We start from the raw sequence: 18,175 nt of genomic DNA, 5'->3' as shown, positions 1-18,175 counted from the left end.
ATCCCGGTAAATCAAAATTGTTAAGTTGTCGATTGACAGTCTCTAGTGCGTTGGCCTCAGAAACAATTTTGTCAAGGATCACGTCATCACCAAGTGTTAGAATTGTTTTTCTTAATTTGGCTGACTCGCACTTCTCAGTAATTTGATCAATCATACGTTCGTCTGGGGCAGTGAATTTACATTTAGAACCCTGATGTCTGAGTCTTACTAGAAACTTGTCGATTTTTTCCCCAGTCTCTTGTTTGATCAGTCTAAATAAGTGACGCTCATAGACCCGGCTTTGTTTGGGGGCAAAGTATTCATCGAGCTTGTTTATAGCAACAGTAAAAACATCGTCGTTATCAGTATTGGTTTCTACATGTGCACCAGGTATATTATAATATATTTCTTGTAGGGGTAGCCCGACCATATGTAGAAGCAATGCTCTTTTGCCTTCAGGTGTGGTAACATTAGTTGCCGTTAAATACAATCCTAAGGCGCGTTTCCACTTTTCCCAGCGTAGACCAACTGAGGCTGGGTCGCCGTCACAGTTCAAAGACTCTAAAGGTGGTATTTGTGACATATTTATGTTCTACCTGGAAGGAAGGAATAATTTCCTTTATAGGTACCGTTCCGAATAAATCGAACTACCTCTTGATCTAATTGTATTTAACTTCAGACTATTTAGTCTGTTATTTTCAATTTGTAAGATCATTTAGGTACCGTTTGCTAAAGCAAACTACCTCTGAAAACAATGTAAACTTTGGTTATTATTGACAGAGTAAAAAGTGTTTATTTGAACACCCAATATGTCTAACACCGATATTTACACTAACCCTACAACAATTTCAAGTATAATATAATTTCCTAAAAAACATAAAATTTCATCGAAGATAACATAAATAGTTAAAAGTAAATTATGAAGAGTGTATATATGTACCTATATCATAAATTTCCTTAGAATTGTCATTTAGTTTGATAACGCTGTTGCAGCGTTATATTATAGATAGATAATAAAATAATTGTAATATTTTAACAAAATGTTTTGTAATACACTTCCTAACGTATCGTAATAATAATTGGCAAAGATTTTCTACGATTATCAAAAATAGTCGTTTATAATTTATAACTAAAATGCTGTTATGAAGATCAAATTTTACATTTCCCTATTTAGTAAAAACTACACACTATTTTATCTCTGTCAACAATAAAATCGTACCTTCGTATACGAAGTGTCGTTATTACCGAACATATAGGTACCAATCGAAATAACTAAATCAGTTTTATTTTTTTAACCGATAACCCTCTTAACCATCATTATTATATGAACACAATTAAATAATCTTGAGATTAAATAAGAATTAAAGATTTCAAAGATGCTAATAAACTGCAACATTATTATGTAGGGTAAGAATAACAACAAAACTGATTAGATACCGATTTACCTCTTAGTTTACATTTAGTTTTTGAATCAATTGGTACGTACCTTTTTTATCCTTATAAAATGGATCCTGGCAGGGTCGCCACTTGTACAGGTCACTATTTGGCACGTGGTTAATAATGAAACAACACAGTTCGATTTCTAACGGATACGTCTTGCACGTACGGCGAACTAAGTGATTCTCCCCGGCCAATGCCGTACCCCCACTATTGCTCGCCTTACGCGTAGGCTTGTCCGTATTTATTTATACACTACCTCCTATAATACACTACACTAACAAAGAAAAATTAATATTTTTTTAGTTAAAACATATGATAGCGATTAAACTGATTGTGGACGGCATGACACTGAATCTAGTAAGTGTGTATGCGCCGCAGTCAGGCTGTGAGGAGAGCGTGAAAGAAAAGTTTTGGGAGGACTTTGATTGCCTGCTGATGAATATACAGGATAGCGAGGAAGTCTACGTGGGTGGTGATTTTAATGGCCATGTAGGAAGAGAGAATGATGGATATGAGAGAGTGCATGGTGGGTGGGGATTGGGAAACCGGAACGCTGACGGTGAGACACTTTTACAAGCTGCCTGTGCCTTCGACCTGGCTATAACAAACACGTGGTTTAAGAAAAAAGAGGAACACCTAATAACCTACAAGAGTGGCCACCACGCGACACAGATAGACTACTTCCTAGTGAGGCGGAGGAGTCTATGCTGTGTCAAAAACTGTAAAGTGCTGCCAGGCGAAGCATTAGTCGCCCAACATAGGCTTGTGGTGATGGATGTTAAATTAAGTGTCTCCCCCAGAAACAGCCAAATACGGCCCCCTCCAAAGACAAGATGGCGTATGTTAGAGAATGATGAATGTGCTAGTAGATTTAGGAACCATATAGTGGAGAAAATTATAGAAATAAATGAGATGGAAGAGAAATTGGTAGATGATTGTTGGAATGAGATGGCCAGGCACATAAGGAAGGTCGCAAAGGATGTGTTTGGAGAGTCGAAAGGAAAAGGTCTGATAGATAGGGATACATGGTGGTGGAATTTGGAAGTGCAAAATATACTGAGAGAGAAGAAAGTGGCATTTAAAGAATGGCAGGTTGTAAAAAATGTGAATACAAGTTTAAAAGATGAAAAAAAGGAAGTTTACAAGGAATTTAAGAGGAGAGCAAAGAAGGCGGTAGCAGTGGCCAGAGCTAAGGCACAAGAAAAGTTGTACAACTCACTGGACAGCCCTAGAGGCCAGAAGGAACTCTACCGAATTACGAAAGAGAGAGAAAGACGATCGAGAGATATAACACATATCAAATGCATGAAAGATGAGGCTGGTAAGGTGTTATGTAGAGATGAGGAAATAAAAGAGCGATGGAAGTTTTATTTTGAAAAGCTTATGAATGAAGAGAATGACTGGAATGGTATTCTCCAAGAGGCACAAGTAAATAAGGGATTAGTAAGAGAAATAAGCATGGATGAGATAATGACAGCAGTCAAAAGTATGAAAAATGGGAAGGCTTTGGGTCCAGATGACATACCAGTTGAAGTATGGAAGGTGTTAAAGACTGACGGATGTATGTGGTTGACTTTATTCTTCAATAAGTTGTTGCATGAAGAAACCATCCCTCAAGAATGGTGCAGTAGTTCGCTAGTGCCCATCTTCAAAAATAAAGGGGATATACAGGATTGCAACAACTATAGAGGGATAAAGCTCATGTCACATACTATGAAAATATGGGAGAAGGTAATAGAGAGAAGATTGCGAGAAGAGAGTGAAATTGCCCAAAATCAGTTTGGGTTTATGTCAGGTCGAGGGACAATGGACGCTATTTTTGCACTCCGCCAATTGTGCGAGAAGTACAGACGTGCTCACAAGAACCTGCACATGGTATTCATTGATCTCGAGAAAGCCTATGATAGGGTGCCTCGTGAAGTGTTATGGTGGGCATTGAAAGAGAAAGGTTTGCCTGGGAAGTATGTGGAGTTAGTCCGTGCTATGTACAGGGGATCCTGTACCTACGTCCGATCGTCTGCCGGCAACACTGACCAGTTCAGTGTGGCTGTAGGGTTGCACCAAGGGTCGGCTCTAAGTCCTTACCTCTTCCTGCTGATTATGGACGCTCTAACGGCGAACATACAGGAGGAGGCACCCTGGTGCATGCTTTTTGCCGACGACATTGTACTGGTTGGTGAAGATGGACCTGAGATCCAGAATAGATTGGAAGATTGGCAACAGAAACTGGAGAATGTTGGCTTGAAAATCAGTAGAACGAAGTCTGAATACATGTTCTGCGATTTCGGCGGTCTCTCCGGTCCTGAAGCCATAGCGCTTGATGGCGTAGCCCTTCCAGTCTGCTCCGACTTCCGGTATCTCGGTTCACTCATTCAAGGCGATGGCGAAATAGATCGAACGGTAAAGCACAGGATTAACACAGGGTGGATGAAATGGCGGCAGGTTACGGGAACAATTTGTGACCCCGTATTCCCCTTAGACTTAAGGGGAAGATCTATAAGACCATGATCAGACCTGCTATTCTATATGGATCAGAGTGTTGGGCTATAAAAGGGATGACTGAAAGACAATTGCATGTGGCGGAGATGAGAATGCTGAGAGCAATGTGTGGTGTTACGCGAATGGATAGAGTAAGGAATGAGTACATAAGAGGAAGTTTGAAAGTGGCACCGGTAACCGAGAAGCTATCTGGAAACCGGCTGTCTTGGTATGGGCATGTTATGCGGAGGAATGAGGACCATGTTGTGAGAAAGGTTTTGAGTATGGATGTGGATGGATATAGAGGTAGGGGACGACCCAAGAAACGATGGATGGATTGTGTGAAAGACGATATGGTTAGAAAGAATGTTACTTGTGAGATGACGTCTGACAGAGAAGTATGGAAGAAGAAGACATGCTGCGCCGACCCCAAATAAAATTGGGATAAGGGCAGGAGGATGATGATTAAAACAATCACAAAATATAATGGAAGGAACTTTCTATTTAAATACAATTAAATAATAAAATAAAGTTTAATTGATATGACCTTTATATAAATCTTAAATCCTTAAATACTACCTGAATATAAGAGTACTGGGTGGAAATTAAACACTGAAATAGCTAAATACTGCAATATTCCATAAACCACGTCATACATCCAAATCCTTTGTTCTATGATCCGACGTCTGTTGTGATTTCACTTGTTTCTCCACGAAGAAATCAGTATCCCTTTATTTTTAAGATTTACTATCCGGCCGATGGACCATGTCCGTGAATATCAGGTGTATTTAATAAAAAACTGAATTAAGTTTAAGATCAGTATAATCACTACAAGGACGTAATATGAAGAGATAGAGTAACAAAAAACTGTGTCGGTAGGCATAAAATAAATCTAGAAATATTAATAAACATGAGCAATTAAAATCTCGGTGTACAGTGATATTGCTATTGCAATTTTGACAGGAGTTATTAAATTAACTAATATAAAAGAAACAAACTAAATGTTATGTGATTTTTAGACAAGGAGTGATAATATGCAAAACTGGACTAGTATTTGTACTACGAATCATTATGAAACATTTTTTAACCCATACATACTCATACCGTTTTTATTTAGACATTTTGTTAACCGTTTGTAACAATGTTTTATTACTACTAGTGAGATGATCATTGAAATAAATAGGATTATTATTACCGGAGAAGCCTATATCACTGCATTTAAGCTTACGCTTTCTGATTTGTGATATAAAGTCATCCTTTTTCCATCTGCATAAAAATCGTACCATAATTGATTTCGATTTTTTATATTTTTTTTGAGTTTATTTGAGGCGACTCTGGTAATAAAATCAGTGCTTAGATTTAACTTCGAGTCCACTGTTTCGGCCACTGATTGCATAATGGCGAACAAATTTTCGTTTTCCTTCTCAGGAATCCCATATATTTCGATGTTGAATCTACGGGACCATTGATCTCAGTAATTGTTCTCTGCCTCAATGGATTCTAAGCCTGATTTCAAAGTGCCGCGTTTCGTCTGGTATGTGAGAGTCCCGGAGGCCCGATAATTTTCTTTCCTACCCCAGATATAAATTGGAACATTCCTTTGTACCACGAGCTGGGGTGTGCGTTTACGTCAGAGATGATATCTGCTCTCGACGCCTCGGCAGCCTTGAAGGACAGGACCTATCGATTATCTGGCTGCGTGTAGATTGTGAAGACCATCCGCGAATCTACGCTTGCCTTTATAGGTCCCATAGCGGTAATGCCGAAACCGACCGACTGGTTGAGCACATCCAAATGGCTACAGATTCCGTGCTGCAGCAGATCCCATCCGCAGAGATCGTGGTTCTTGGTGATTTTAATGCCCACCATGCCGAATGGCTTGGATCACGTACTACCGATCATGTGGGTAGATCTGTTCTCGACTTCGCTTTAGCATATGATTTGACACAACTGGTTACCTCGCCAACGCAAATACCGGACGTGGAGGATCATACACCTGCCTGTTGGACCTTCTGCTGACTTCTCATCCGGATAGCTATCAGGTTATCGTCGATCCCCCTCTGGGCTCGTCGGACCACTATCTCGTTCGGAGTACAGTGCCGATTGCGCGGTACTCACGACCTCGTTTCATGGGCTGCCGCCGCGTGTCAAAAAAGTCAAAAGTCGAAAGTCAAAAATCTTTATTCAATATAGAAGTGTTTACACTTGCTTATTGATTGTCAAAAATCTACCACCGGTTCAGAATTTAGCACCTCGGACCTGAGAAGAACCGGCGAAAGAAACTCAGCGGGATATATTTCTTTTTTTTTTTTAACCATTTTCCATGTACAATGATAATTATATTTTAGTTATTTGAAACAGCCTGGAGGCGATCATTTCATTCCCAAGGTGTGCAGTCAACTAAAAAGTCATTAGTGTTGTAATATCATTTAGCATACAAACGCTCTTTAACGATTCTTTTGAATTTTATAATTGAATAATTTTGAACGTTTTCTGGGATCCTGTTGTAAAAACGTATACATTGCCCCAAAAAAGAGTTACTAACCCTGTGTAATCGGGTACTTGGAGTAACAAGTTTATTCTTGTTCCTAGTGTTAATAGAATGTACGTCACAATTTCTGGGAAAATCATTTATGTTTTTGCGTACATACATAATATTATCAAAAACAAATTGAGAAGCGACAGTCATTATTTTAATTTCTTTAAATTTACCTCTTAACGAATCTTTTGGACCCAGGTTATAAATTGCACGAATAGCCCTCTTCTGCAGTACAAAAATATATTAATTTCAGCTGCATTACCCCAGAGTAGGATGCCATACGACATTATACTGTGGAAATAACTGAAGTACACAAGGCGAGCCGTATCCACATCAGTCAAAAGTCATTTTTTATTACCGCATAGGCTGCAGAGCTGAGTCTATTCGCCAATTTATTTATATGGGGGCCCCATTGGAGCTTAGAGTCTATTGTCATACCAAGGAACTCTGTTGATTCTAAAACATCTAATGCTTCCCCGTTTAAACATACACTCGTTTTGACACATCTTACATTGGGACTAGTGAATTTAATACATTTTGTCTTTTTACTATTTAACATTAAATTATTAACACTAAACCAATTTACTATTTCAGAGAGAGTATTGTTCACATCGTCATATATTGAAAGACGTCTTTTTATTTTAAAAATTAAAGAAGTATCATCAGCAAACAATACTATCTCGAGTTTATCACCTAGGAGATGTGGCAGGTCATTTATATAAACAAGGAAGAGAAATGGTCCAAGAATTGATCCTTGAGGGACCCCCACAGTAACTGGAGACCCGGGAGATCTCTTTCCATTTACATCAACCCTCTGAATCCGATTGCTCAGATACGAAATCAGAAGACTGAGTGCAGTGTCCCTAATTCCATAATGACGTAGCTTCCTGACCAAAGTTTCGTGTTGCACACAATCAAAGGCCTTAGATAAATCACCAAATATCCCTAAGGCATCCTGTGACTCCTCCCAGGCCTTGTAAATATTTTTAACGAGCTCAACACCAGCGTCAGTTGTCGAGCGACCCCTTGTAAATCCAAATTGTTTCTTGTGTAGACTTGTTATTGTAAAAATGTACTAGCATTTGATTTAGTAATCTTTTCAAAGATCTTGCTAAGAGTTGGTAGTACAGAGATGGGCCTATAGTTGTTGGGGTCTGTTGTACTACCTGATTTAAATATTGGTAATACTCTACTATGTTTCATGAGGTCAGGAAACACGCCACTAAGGACACATTTATTAAATATAGTGACAAGGTAGGGTGCGATTGCATCAATTATTGAATTGACAACCTTAACAGAGATCGCCAACAGATCGGCCGTTTTCTTAATATCTAGTGATCTGAAGGAACTTATTACATCACTCACACTTACTGTATTAAATTTAAAGCTAATATTACATTAAGATTTTAAATTAACATGGTTATTTTTATTACTAACAGTATTTAAAACGGGATATTTATCGATTTTCGATTCGATTTATCGAGCTCCAACAAATAAAAATAAAAAACATGGTAAATATCCCGTTTTAAATACTGTTAGTAATATTACATTCTTCCACATGGTTTTTTAATAATGATTCAGCAACGGTAGGAGAGGAATTTAATGAGTTATTAGTCGAAAATGGAATGTCAGCAAAAATTTTTTCAAAAACAGTTGCAACATCCCGATCTGAGGAAAATAATTTGTTATCAATAGATAAGCTAAAGTCGGAGATGTTACTTTTGACTCTTCCAGTTTCGCAATTAATAATTTTCCATGTCATTTTAATTTCATCAGATGCGTCAAAAAAAATTTTATTAAATGCAATGATTTAGCTGTATGACGTACACGTTTGAAAAGTTTAGAGTAGGCACTAACATAACTGATAAATGAAAAAGACCGGTTGTATGATCTTTCACTATAAAGTTCATACAACCTCTGCCTACTCTTGTGAATTCCGACAGTCGCCCAATCATTAAATTTAAGAAAATTCCTAGAATAGACTGTCTTGGAAGTAAATATGGCATTAAATTCTGTTTTAATTAATTTAAAAAAATTGTTGTAACTAGTGTGGCACTACAAGTCAGCGGATTGGGATGGGATGCGGTCCTTCATTGCCTCCTACCTATGGGGGCAGGTTTGTTTCTCGCTGGATGATCCGAGCGTTATTGCCGACTCTGTTGCCGATGTGGTGCTTCAGGGCATGGAACTGTTCATTCCGTATTATGCGGTGCCCATCGGTGGCAAGTCGCAGCCCTAGTTTGGTCGTTTCTGCAAAACGGCCTCACGCCGAAAATGGGAACGTTACCATGACTGGGCTAACGCATCGGCGTCTCTTGATGTAAAGACCAGCGCATTCAGAAAGGAATATAACTCTGCCTCTAGGTCCTTCAAAAATGTGATTGCTAGGGCGAAGACGGAGTACATTGCAGAATTGGCGAGAGACTGATGCGTCTCCCTTCAGGAACATTCCTTCTGGTCTGCTTTCTGGTCTCTCGCTAAGGCTGTTCTTGGGAATTTCTGTCAGCCTTCCTTTCCATCTCTGCACAAGGACGGTGAGTCATTGGCCCATACCGCGAAGGAGAAAGCTGATCTTTTAGGCTCTCTCTTCGCGTCGAATTCGACTCTGGATGACTAAGGAAATTCACCACCAACAATCGCGCGATTTGATACCACGATGCCGGAGGTTAAATTCAGGCAAAGTGCAGTTCGTAAAGCACTTCTTTCCTTGGACATTCATAAGTCGAGTGAACCCGATGGCTTCCCTCCAATCGTGCTACAGACATGTGCTCCCGAGTTGGCACCGGTCTTAACGCGTCTTTTCCGGCAATCTTACGCATTAGGCGTCGTTCCGATCTCCTGGAAGACTGCTTTGGTGCATCCGATTCCTAAAAAGGGTAACCGCTCAGAACCGTCCAATTATAGGCCTATAGCTATCACCCCCTTGTTCTCCAAGGTAATGGAGTCCATTGTAAACTGCCAGCTTCTGCGGTATCTAGAGGAGTACTAGCTGATTAGTGACCGCCAGTACGGTTTCCGTCGGGGTCGCTCGGCCGGTAATCTTCTAGTTTTCCTTACTCATAAATGGGTGGAAGCAGTTGAGAGCAAGAGGGAGGCATTAACAGCCAGTCTGGACATAGCGAAGGCCTTCGATCGCGTGTGACACAAAGCGCTTCTTTCGAAGCTTCCTTCCTATGGGCTTCCCGGGAAATTATGCAATTGGACTACCAGCTTCTTGGCAGATCGGAGCATCAAGGTCGTTGTCGACGGTGCATGCTCCGACCAAAAATTGGCGAGCGTACGAGGCGGACGTGTTGCAAAATATTTTTTATAAATACAAGTAGTGCAGTTAATGTAATTTCAACTTAATTTCCTTTCTTTGTAAATATATATTCAATTGTTCGGTACTGTGTCAGTTACGACCAATACATTCTACATAATTATAAATCGGAAGACCGTGCAAAAAACAACATGGATATAGTACGCTCACCCGCTGGAAGTGGCCAAAACATTGAACGGAGCGAATCTCAACCAAACCTGTCGACCATAAGTGCGCAAGGTACAACCTATACGGATCTATCTCATACGTAATAAACGCAAATATTGTTCAGACAATGATATGAATAATCAACTAGCGGATATCCAAAAACAAATGGCTGAAATGATGCTTCTCTTAACAACGTCTATAAATACACAAAACGAGAGCTCCACGAAAATAGCGAGCGACATTACTGCAATAAAAAAATAAGTTTTAGAAATCAAAGCAACTATAGGCAAGACTGAACAAAAATTATTAACTATAAACATGGAACACGAAAAAATTAAAATAGAAATACAAAATATTACCTGTACAACCGGCAAAATGGAAACAAGAATTGCAGCCTTGGAATGTAGTCTACAAAACTTTAAGACGTCCCGGAATAGTTTGACTACATTGGATGAAAACTTATATGGAGATATGTTGGCGGAAATTACCGAACAAACTCTTCGAAAGAAAAACGTAATACTGTCTGGTATTCCGGAACCAAAATCGAGTGATTCTAAGGAACGAACAACCCAAGATAAAGAAGAGGTATTAAAAACCTTTAAAATATTACTGAAGGACTGTCCGAACCTACCAAAGTTATAAGAATCGGGAAATACAAACCAAACAATATTCGTGCTATTAAAGTACACTTCGAATTAGAACAATCGGCCAAGTTAATACTTCGAAACAGAAATAAGTTGAAGAACGATCAAATAAAAATTTTCCCGGATCAAACACCTTTTCAGCAAGCGCAATTCAAAAATCTTAAAAATGAATTACACCATCGGACTGCAAATGGGGAGGACAATCTGCGAATTAAGTATATCAAAGGCACACCTAAAATTATCAGTTCTCTTCCAAAAAACTCTCTACTTTAAACAAACATACAAAAAAATCCAACCACACCACCTACCAAGTTTTAAACAACTATGATGATATAATTACTACTAAGAAATCTTTAAAATGTTTATATGCTAATGCGCGGAGTATAGTCAAACCTGGAAAACTTGACGAGCTGACGTGTGTAGTTAAGTCTTTTAAATATGATTTACATGTGATAATACTATCAGAAACGTGGATTAAAACAGATGACGAGGGCAAAAGACTCCAGATACCAAGTTATACTCACTATTATCACTACAGACAAAATACAATTGGAGGAGGAGTATCGATTTTCGTCAACAATAAGCTGAAACATAATTTTGTTGAAGAACTATCGCAAGATGACAACCACTACTTATGGATACATCTGGAAAAGTTATCTTTAGATATTGGCGCGATATAAAAGCCTGGCCGAACAAACATCAAAAACTTTCTAGATACTTTCTCACTTCAACTCAATCGTAGAAAAAGAGCATTAATATGTGGAGACTTCAATTTTGATCTATTAGCCCCAAATTGTTCAGTAGAAGATTATATGGATACATTAAAAGAAAATGACTTTAAAATAATGAACAAAATCGACATTCAACATTGCACTCGTGAAACATTTCAAAAGAAGGCGTTAATTGATCACATTGCCACCAATCTGAAAGATAATCATTTTCACCTGGCTGTCATTGAGTCTTCCATATCAGACCATAAGCAAATATACTTTGAAGTAGACAAATATCAACCAGAACCTAAACAAAAAATTAATTATGAAACAATAGATTACATAAAACTACAAGAACTATTAAAAGCTGGTACAAACAATGAAAATATTGACTACATCCAATTCGAAAACAGACTACTACAAATCTTACATCAATGCAAAATTAAGAAATCTAAAATACTTAATCCACCGAGACAAGACTGGGTAAATAAAAACATACTCAATAAAATTAATCGGAAAAATGTTTTCTGGAGCCAACACAAAAACAATCCCAAAGATGAAGTCATAGAGAAAAAGTTCAAAAGGGAAAGAAATCTGGTTTCTGAAGAAATACAAACTATGAAAAATAAATACTATCATAAAAAATTCTCAGAATGTAAACAATAACCTAGGAAAATGTGGGACTTAATTGATAGTCTAACTAAAAATAAAATAAAAGAAGTCTCAAAACCTAATAAATTGGTAAAAGAAAACAACGAATTAAAAGACGGAAAGGAAATTTGCCAATATTTTAACGATTTTTTCTCTACTGTGGGTTCAACGCTAGCAGAAGCAATTGATCCAAAGTATTATAATAACAAAATCGATACAAATGCGAAACCAAATGTTCTGAATGCTAATTTTGGTCTTAAGAAATTAAAGCCAGCTACAAAAAAAGAAATAATTACAATAATTGATAATTTAGGTAGAAACACTAGTGCTGGTATTGATAAAATAAACACTAAGGTAATAAAATCCATTAAAAACTTAATAATCGACGAACTTACGCGGTGTGTAAATGCCTGTTTTGAAAATGGTAATTTTCCTGCGACTCTTAAAGTAGCTAAAGTGACACCTATATACAAATCTGGACTAAAAACAGATCCCGGCAACTATCGCTCCATTTCAGTGCTCCCAGTAATATCAAAAGTTTTTGAAAAAATTATCTACAATCGGTTAGACACGTATTTAAACTCTATCGACTATCTGTATCCTAAGCAATATGGATTTAGAGCGAGATCAAACACATTATCTGCTTGGATCGCGCACTACCGATCATGCGGGTAGATCTGTTTTCGACTTCGCTTTAGCATATGATTTGACACAACTAGTCCCCTCGCCAACGCGAATACCAGACGTGGAGGATCATACACCTTCCCTGTTGGACCTTCTGCTGACTTCTCATCCGGATGGCTACCAGGTTATCGTCGATCCCCCTCTGGGCTCGTCGGACCACTATCTCGTCCGAAGTACAGTGCCGGTTGCGCGGTACTCACGACCTCGTTTCGTGGCCTGCCGCCGAGTGTGGCACTACAGGTCAGCAGATTGGGATTGGATGCGGTCCTCCTTTGCATCTTACCCATTGGGGCAGGTTTGTTTCTCGCCGGATGATCCGAGCGTTGTTGCTGACTCTGTTGCCGATGTGGTACTTCAGGGTATGGAACTATTCATTCCGTATTCTGCGGTCCCCATCGGTGGCAAGTCCCAGTCCTGGTTTGTTCGTTTCTGCAAAACGGCTTCACACCGAAAATGGGAACGCTACCAGGACTGGGCTAACGCATCAGCGTCTCGTGATGTGAATACCAGCGCATTCAGAAAGGAATATAACTCTGCCTCTAGGTCCTTCAAAAACGTGATTGCTAAGGCGAAGACGGAGTACATTGGCAGAATTGGCGAGTGACTGGTGCGCCTCCCTGTAGGAACACGTGCGTTCTGCTCTCTTGCCAAGGCTGTCTTAGGGAATTTCTGTCAGCCTTCCTTACCATCTCTGCACAAGGACGGTGAGTCATTGGCCCATACAGCGAAGGAGAAAGCTGATCTTTTAGGCTCTCTCTTCGCAGCGAACTCGACTCTGGATGACCGCGGAAAGTCACCACCAACAATCCCGCGGTGTGATACCACGATGCTGGAGGTTAAATTCCGGCAAAGTGCAGTTCGTAAAGCACTTCTTTCCTTGGATATTCATAAGTCGAGTGGACCCGATGGCATCCCTCCAATCGTGCTACGGACTTGTGCTACCGAGTTGGCGCCGGTCTTAACGCGTCTTTTTCGGCAATCCTATGCATTCGGCGTCGTCCCGAACTCCTGGAAGATTGCTTTGGTGCATTCGATCCCTAAAAAGGGCAACCGCTCAGACCCGTCCAATTATAGGCCTATAGCCATCACCTCCTTGTTCTCCAATATAATGGAGTCCATTATAAACTGCCAGCTCCTGCGGTACCTAGAGGAGTACCAGTTGATTAGTGACCGCCAGTACGGTTTCCGTCGGGGTCGCTCAGCCGGTGATCTTCTAGTTTACCTTACTCATAGATGGACGGAAGCAGTTGACAGCAAGGAGAAGGCGTTAGCAGCCAGTCTGGACATAGCGAAAGCCTTCGATCGCGAGTGGCACAAAGCGCTTTTTTCGAAGCTTCCTTCCTATGGGCTTCCCGGCAAATTATGCAATTGGATTACCAGTTTTTTGGCAGATCGGAGCATGGTCGTTGTCGTTAAAATTCGTCAAAGGTGTTCCGCAAGGCTGCGTTCTATCACCCACTCTGTTTCTTCTGCATATCAATGACTTGTTGCAAATAAGTAATATTCACTGCTATGCAGACGACAGCACTGTAGACACCTCATACACCGGCCGTGCTAATATTTCTCGGGAAAACGTCGAAGAAAACCGGAACAAACTTGTGTCTGAAATCGAGTCTTCGTTAAACAAAGTCTCGAACTGGGGTCGGCTAAACCTAGTCCATTTCAACCCCAAAAAGACGCAAGTTTGCGCGTTAACTGATAAAAAAACACCATTTGTCGTATCTCCACGATTCGAGAACATTCCGTTAGTCGCCACAGCTAGTATCGGAATAATTGGCGTCGATAGTTCGAGCCTTGTTCAGTTCCGCGGTCAATTGGAAGGCAAAGCCAAATTGGCATCAAAAAAGCTCGGTGTGCTCACTAAGGCAAGACAGTATTTCACGTCGGCCCATCGTCTAAGACTATACGAGGCGCAAATTCGGCCTCACATGGAATACTGCTCTCACCTCTGGGCGGGTGCTCCCCAGTACCAGCTCCTTCCATTTGACCGTATCCAACGTAGAGCGGCTCGAATTATCGACGATCAAGCCCTTTCCGATCTGCTTGATCCTTTGGTTTTGCGTAGAGATGTTGGATCGCTCTGCATCTTCTACAGAATTTATCACGGGGAATGTTCCGAGGAATTGTTCGGATTAATCCCGGCTGCTGAATTTCACCTTCGGACATCTCGTTAAAATTCCAAATATCACCCGCACCACCTAGATGTCCGAAAATCCACAACAGCGCGGTTTTTAAGGCATTTTCTGCCTCGCACAACCTCTCTGTGGAACCAGCTTTCGCCGGCGGTTTTTCCGGACCGATACGACTTGGGAACCTTCAAGAAAAGAGCGTACTCTTTCCTGAAAGGCCGGCAACGCACCTGCAAGCCCCCCGGTGTTGCAGATGTCCATGGGCGGTGGTAGTCACTTTCCATCAGGTGAGCCTCCTGCTCGTTTGCCACCTTTGACATAAAAAAAAAAGTTATATTCAGCAAGTTTCAGTCTCCATCTAGTCAGTCGGGAGTTGGGTTCCTTAACATTCATTAGCCATTGTAAGGGTTTGTGATCGGTTATTATTTTAAATTTTCGTCCAAATAGGTAAGGCCTAAAGTATTTTGTAGCCCAAGCTATAGCTAAGAGTTCCTTTTCTATCGGGGCATAGTTAATTTCACTGTCATTGAGAGTTCGCGAGGCATAACAAATAGGTTTGTCGGAACCTATAGGTCCTTGTGATAGTATAGCGCCTATTGCTACATTGGATGCGTCTGTTGTCAAATTGAATTCTTTGTCGAAGTCAGGGTATTGTAATATTGGGTCGTTAGTCAATACGGTCTTACACTTTTCGAAGCAGTTAATATAGTCATTGTCTAGAGTAATTTTACACCCTTTTTTCAAACATTTAGTCATCGGTTTAGTAATTTTCGCGAAATCTGGGATAAATTTTCTGTAATATCCTATCAGTCCCAAGAACTGTTTAATTTCCTTACTAGTCTTAGGGATGGGGTACTTTTGGATTGCACATATTTTGTCTGGGTTAGGTTTTATTCCATCTCTAGTAATTATATGACCGAGATATGCGGTTTCCAGCTTCAGAAATTCAGATTTATCCATCTGGATTTAAAAATTGGATTCACGCAACCTGCTAAAGATTTTTCTAAGTTAATTATATGCTCTTGTAGAGAGGTGCTGAATACTATTATATCGTCTAAGTAGACAAGGCAAATCTCGTTTTGCAAGCCTCTGAGGACATTATCCATGACTCTCTGGAAAGTAGAAGGAGAGTTCTTAAGTCCCATAGGCATTCGAAGAAATTCGAAGTGCCCATGCTCAACATTGAAGGCAGTCTTGGGTATGTCGTCAGGGTTCATTTCAACTTGATAGAAACCGGATGCCAAGTCTAGCGTAGAAAAGTGTTGGCACCTTCCTAACTTGTCTAAGACGTCAGATATGTTTGGTATTGGGTATTTATCATCTATAGTCTTTTCGTTCGATTTTCGAAAATCTATTACTAGTCTCCATTTTTGTCTACCCGAAGCGTCTACTTTTTAGGTACCACCCAGATAGGTGAACTCCAGGCAGAGTCAGATGGTCGTATTATTCCTTGTTCAAGCATTTTTGCAATTTGGTCCCTAACTTCTTGTCTATGAATAAATGGATACCGGTAACTTTTTGTATACACAGGAATTTCGTCAGTAGTCTTAATATTGTGTTTGATTTTATTAGTGAATGTAAGTGGTTCACCCTCTAAGTAAAACACGTCAGCAAATTTCGAACAAAGAGTTTGTAGATTAAGCTTTTATTTACTATTTAAGTGATCAGTCCTAAGTCGGTTCAGTACGTCTTTAATGCGTGTAACTGGGGGTTCTGGAAGGGTGCAATCGATGTCATAACATTCTATCGATAAGGGTTGTTCAAAAGTCAGTGTGATATCATAGTCAGTGGGGTTCTCTATCTCTACAAAACCAGAATTATCCGTAACGGTCGTGACACACTCGTGAATAATACAGTTACATATTATTTGTTCAGACACGTATACGTCACCAGGTGGATAAGCCATAGGTACGTTAACTATTTTCTGAGAATGCGCGGGGATAGTTTCATGCAAATTGATGGTTCGACATTTGTACTTTAATAATGGAATGTTCGTATAATCTGTCACTAGTATATTATGTTTAATATCTATTATACATTTTTTTAACAAATATAGTCCTACTAGACCGTCGAAATAGGTATGGAATTTAAAAATGAAGTACTTTACGTTCCTTTGTTCATTAAATTCTGCAAATTGTGGAATTGTGATAGAGTGTTCATGATACGAGGTAACTTGAGAGTTTGTTACCTCAAAGGGGTCGTAGCTAAGTGGAACACAAGAAAAATATTGCTTAATTACGTCAGGGCTTAAAAAAGATTGATTAGCCCCGGTGTCCACCAATAATTTAAGAGGGGGGTCCGCGATCTGTATATATCTCAACTCCTTTTTAGATTGCAGGTTCAACTCTATTTTTGTCCCGTATTGGAACGTCCTTTATGAAAATCCTGCTCTCCTAAAGATGAAAGTTTCGGTTCAATTTCTCTAAGAGGGGGTTGTTCTATGTGTGATGAGCTGGATTCGTAAGTGTAGTCTGGAATATTTGTGTTATAATAATAGTCATAGTCATAGTCGTGGGATGAGTAATAGTACTCATTGGGGTCATAGTAATAATCTAAGTCAGGATTTTGGTCATTATAGTCATATGTCTCATTATAATTCATTTCCCTAGATTTGAAGTAGTTAGAAGGGGGTGGATTGCCCAACTTTGTCCAATCATGTTCTCTAATCGCGGGTGGAAAAGGCTTAGCTACGTAATGGCTAACGCCACTCATAGGTTTAGGTCCCAGGTTTTGTTGAGACTGGGGTGGTCTACCTTGTATCCTAAAACTACTATTTTGAACGTTATAATTGAGCGTGTGGTGGTGCACGGAACATCTGCTGCGTGCGAGACGGTATATTGTAAGGTAAGCGCTGTTGGGGGTGACTTACCTGGTAAGCAGGCTGTTGAGGTACACCATTCTGAATGTTAGGTTTCCAAGGCTGCATTGGTGTTTGGAAGGACAAAGGCTTCTGCCAGTTCGTATTTGGCAATGCTAACATATTGGGGTTATGCAAGATAAACGGCGTAGACTTTATCTAGACACGCGGAAGCGTGTCAGCCAAGTTCTAGTAACAGAACTGGAGAGCAGCACCGTGTGTAATATTACACGAACCATTTGGAGCCACTTTTGACCTTCTCATAACTCAAAAACTATTTGACATATAAATGTGTCAAATTTGGCTCATATATTGAGACTCGCGAGATACATATGTGTTCTACATTTCATAAGCGCATCTCAAATGGATATTTAGATATTAACGTCTAAAAATCGTCATTTTTATCACTGACTGACCTATAGATCAAAACTATAACCTACTTCCAGGTGACCTAGAAAGTTCAAATTTGGCATGCAGGTAGATAATTAGGCCAATATAAAGGAAAAAATCTGAAACTGGTAATTTTTTATCATTTTATTATAATTTTTCATTTTATTGGGTCTATTAGGAACACTTATATACTTAAGTTCCTGTAATA

At 39.7% G+C, this 18,175-nt stretch overlaps 1 protein-coding gene across 1 annotated transcript; it reads left to right on the top strand.

The window, feature by feature from the left end:
• Window positions 1-1,731: 1,731 nt before the first annotated feature.
• On the top strand, window positions 1,732-5,401 carry LOC125075513 (craniofacial development protein 2-like). Its single transcript, XM_047687228.1, has 2 exons — window positions 1,732-2,627; window positions 5,326-5,401. Exons 1-2 carry the CDS (start codon window positions 1,732-1,734, stop codon window positions 5,399-5,401), a joined length of 972 nt encoding a protein of 323 aa, XP_047543184.1.
• The last annotated feature ends 12,774 nt before the right edge of the window (window positions 5,402-18,175 follow it).

The sequence above is a fragment of the Vanessa atalanta genome, chromosome W (assembly GCF_905147765.1).
Source record: "Vanessa atalanta chromosome W, ilVanAtal1.2, whole genome shotgun sequence".
NCBI lineage: Eukaryota > Metazoa > Arthropoda > Insecta > Lepidoptera > Nymphalidae > Vanessa > Vanessa atalanta.
Note: the sequence above shows the minus strand (reverse complement) of the source record. Positions and strands in the feature narration are given on the sequence as shown.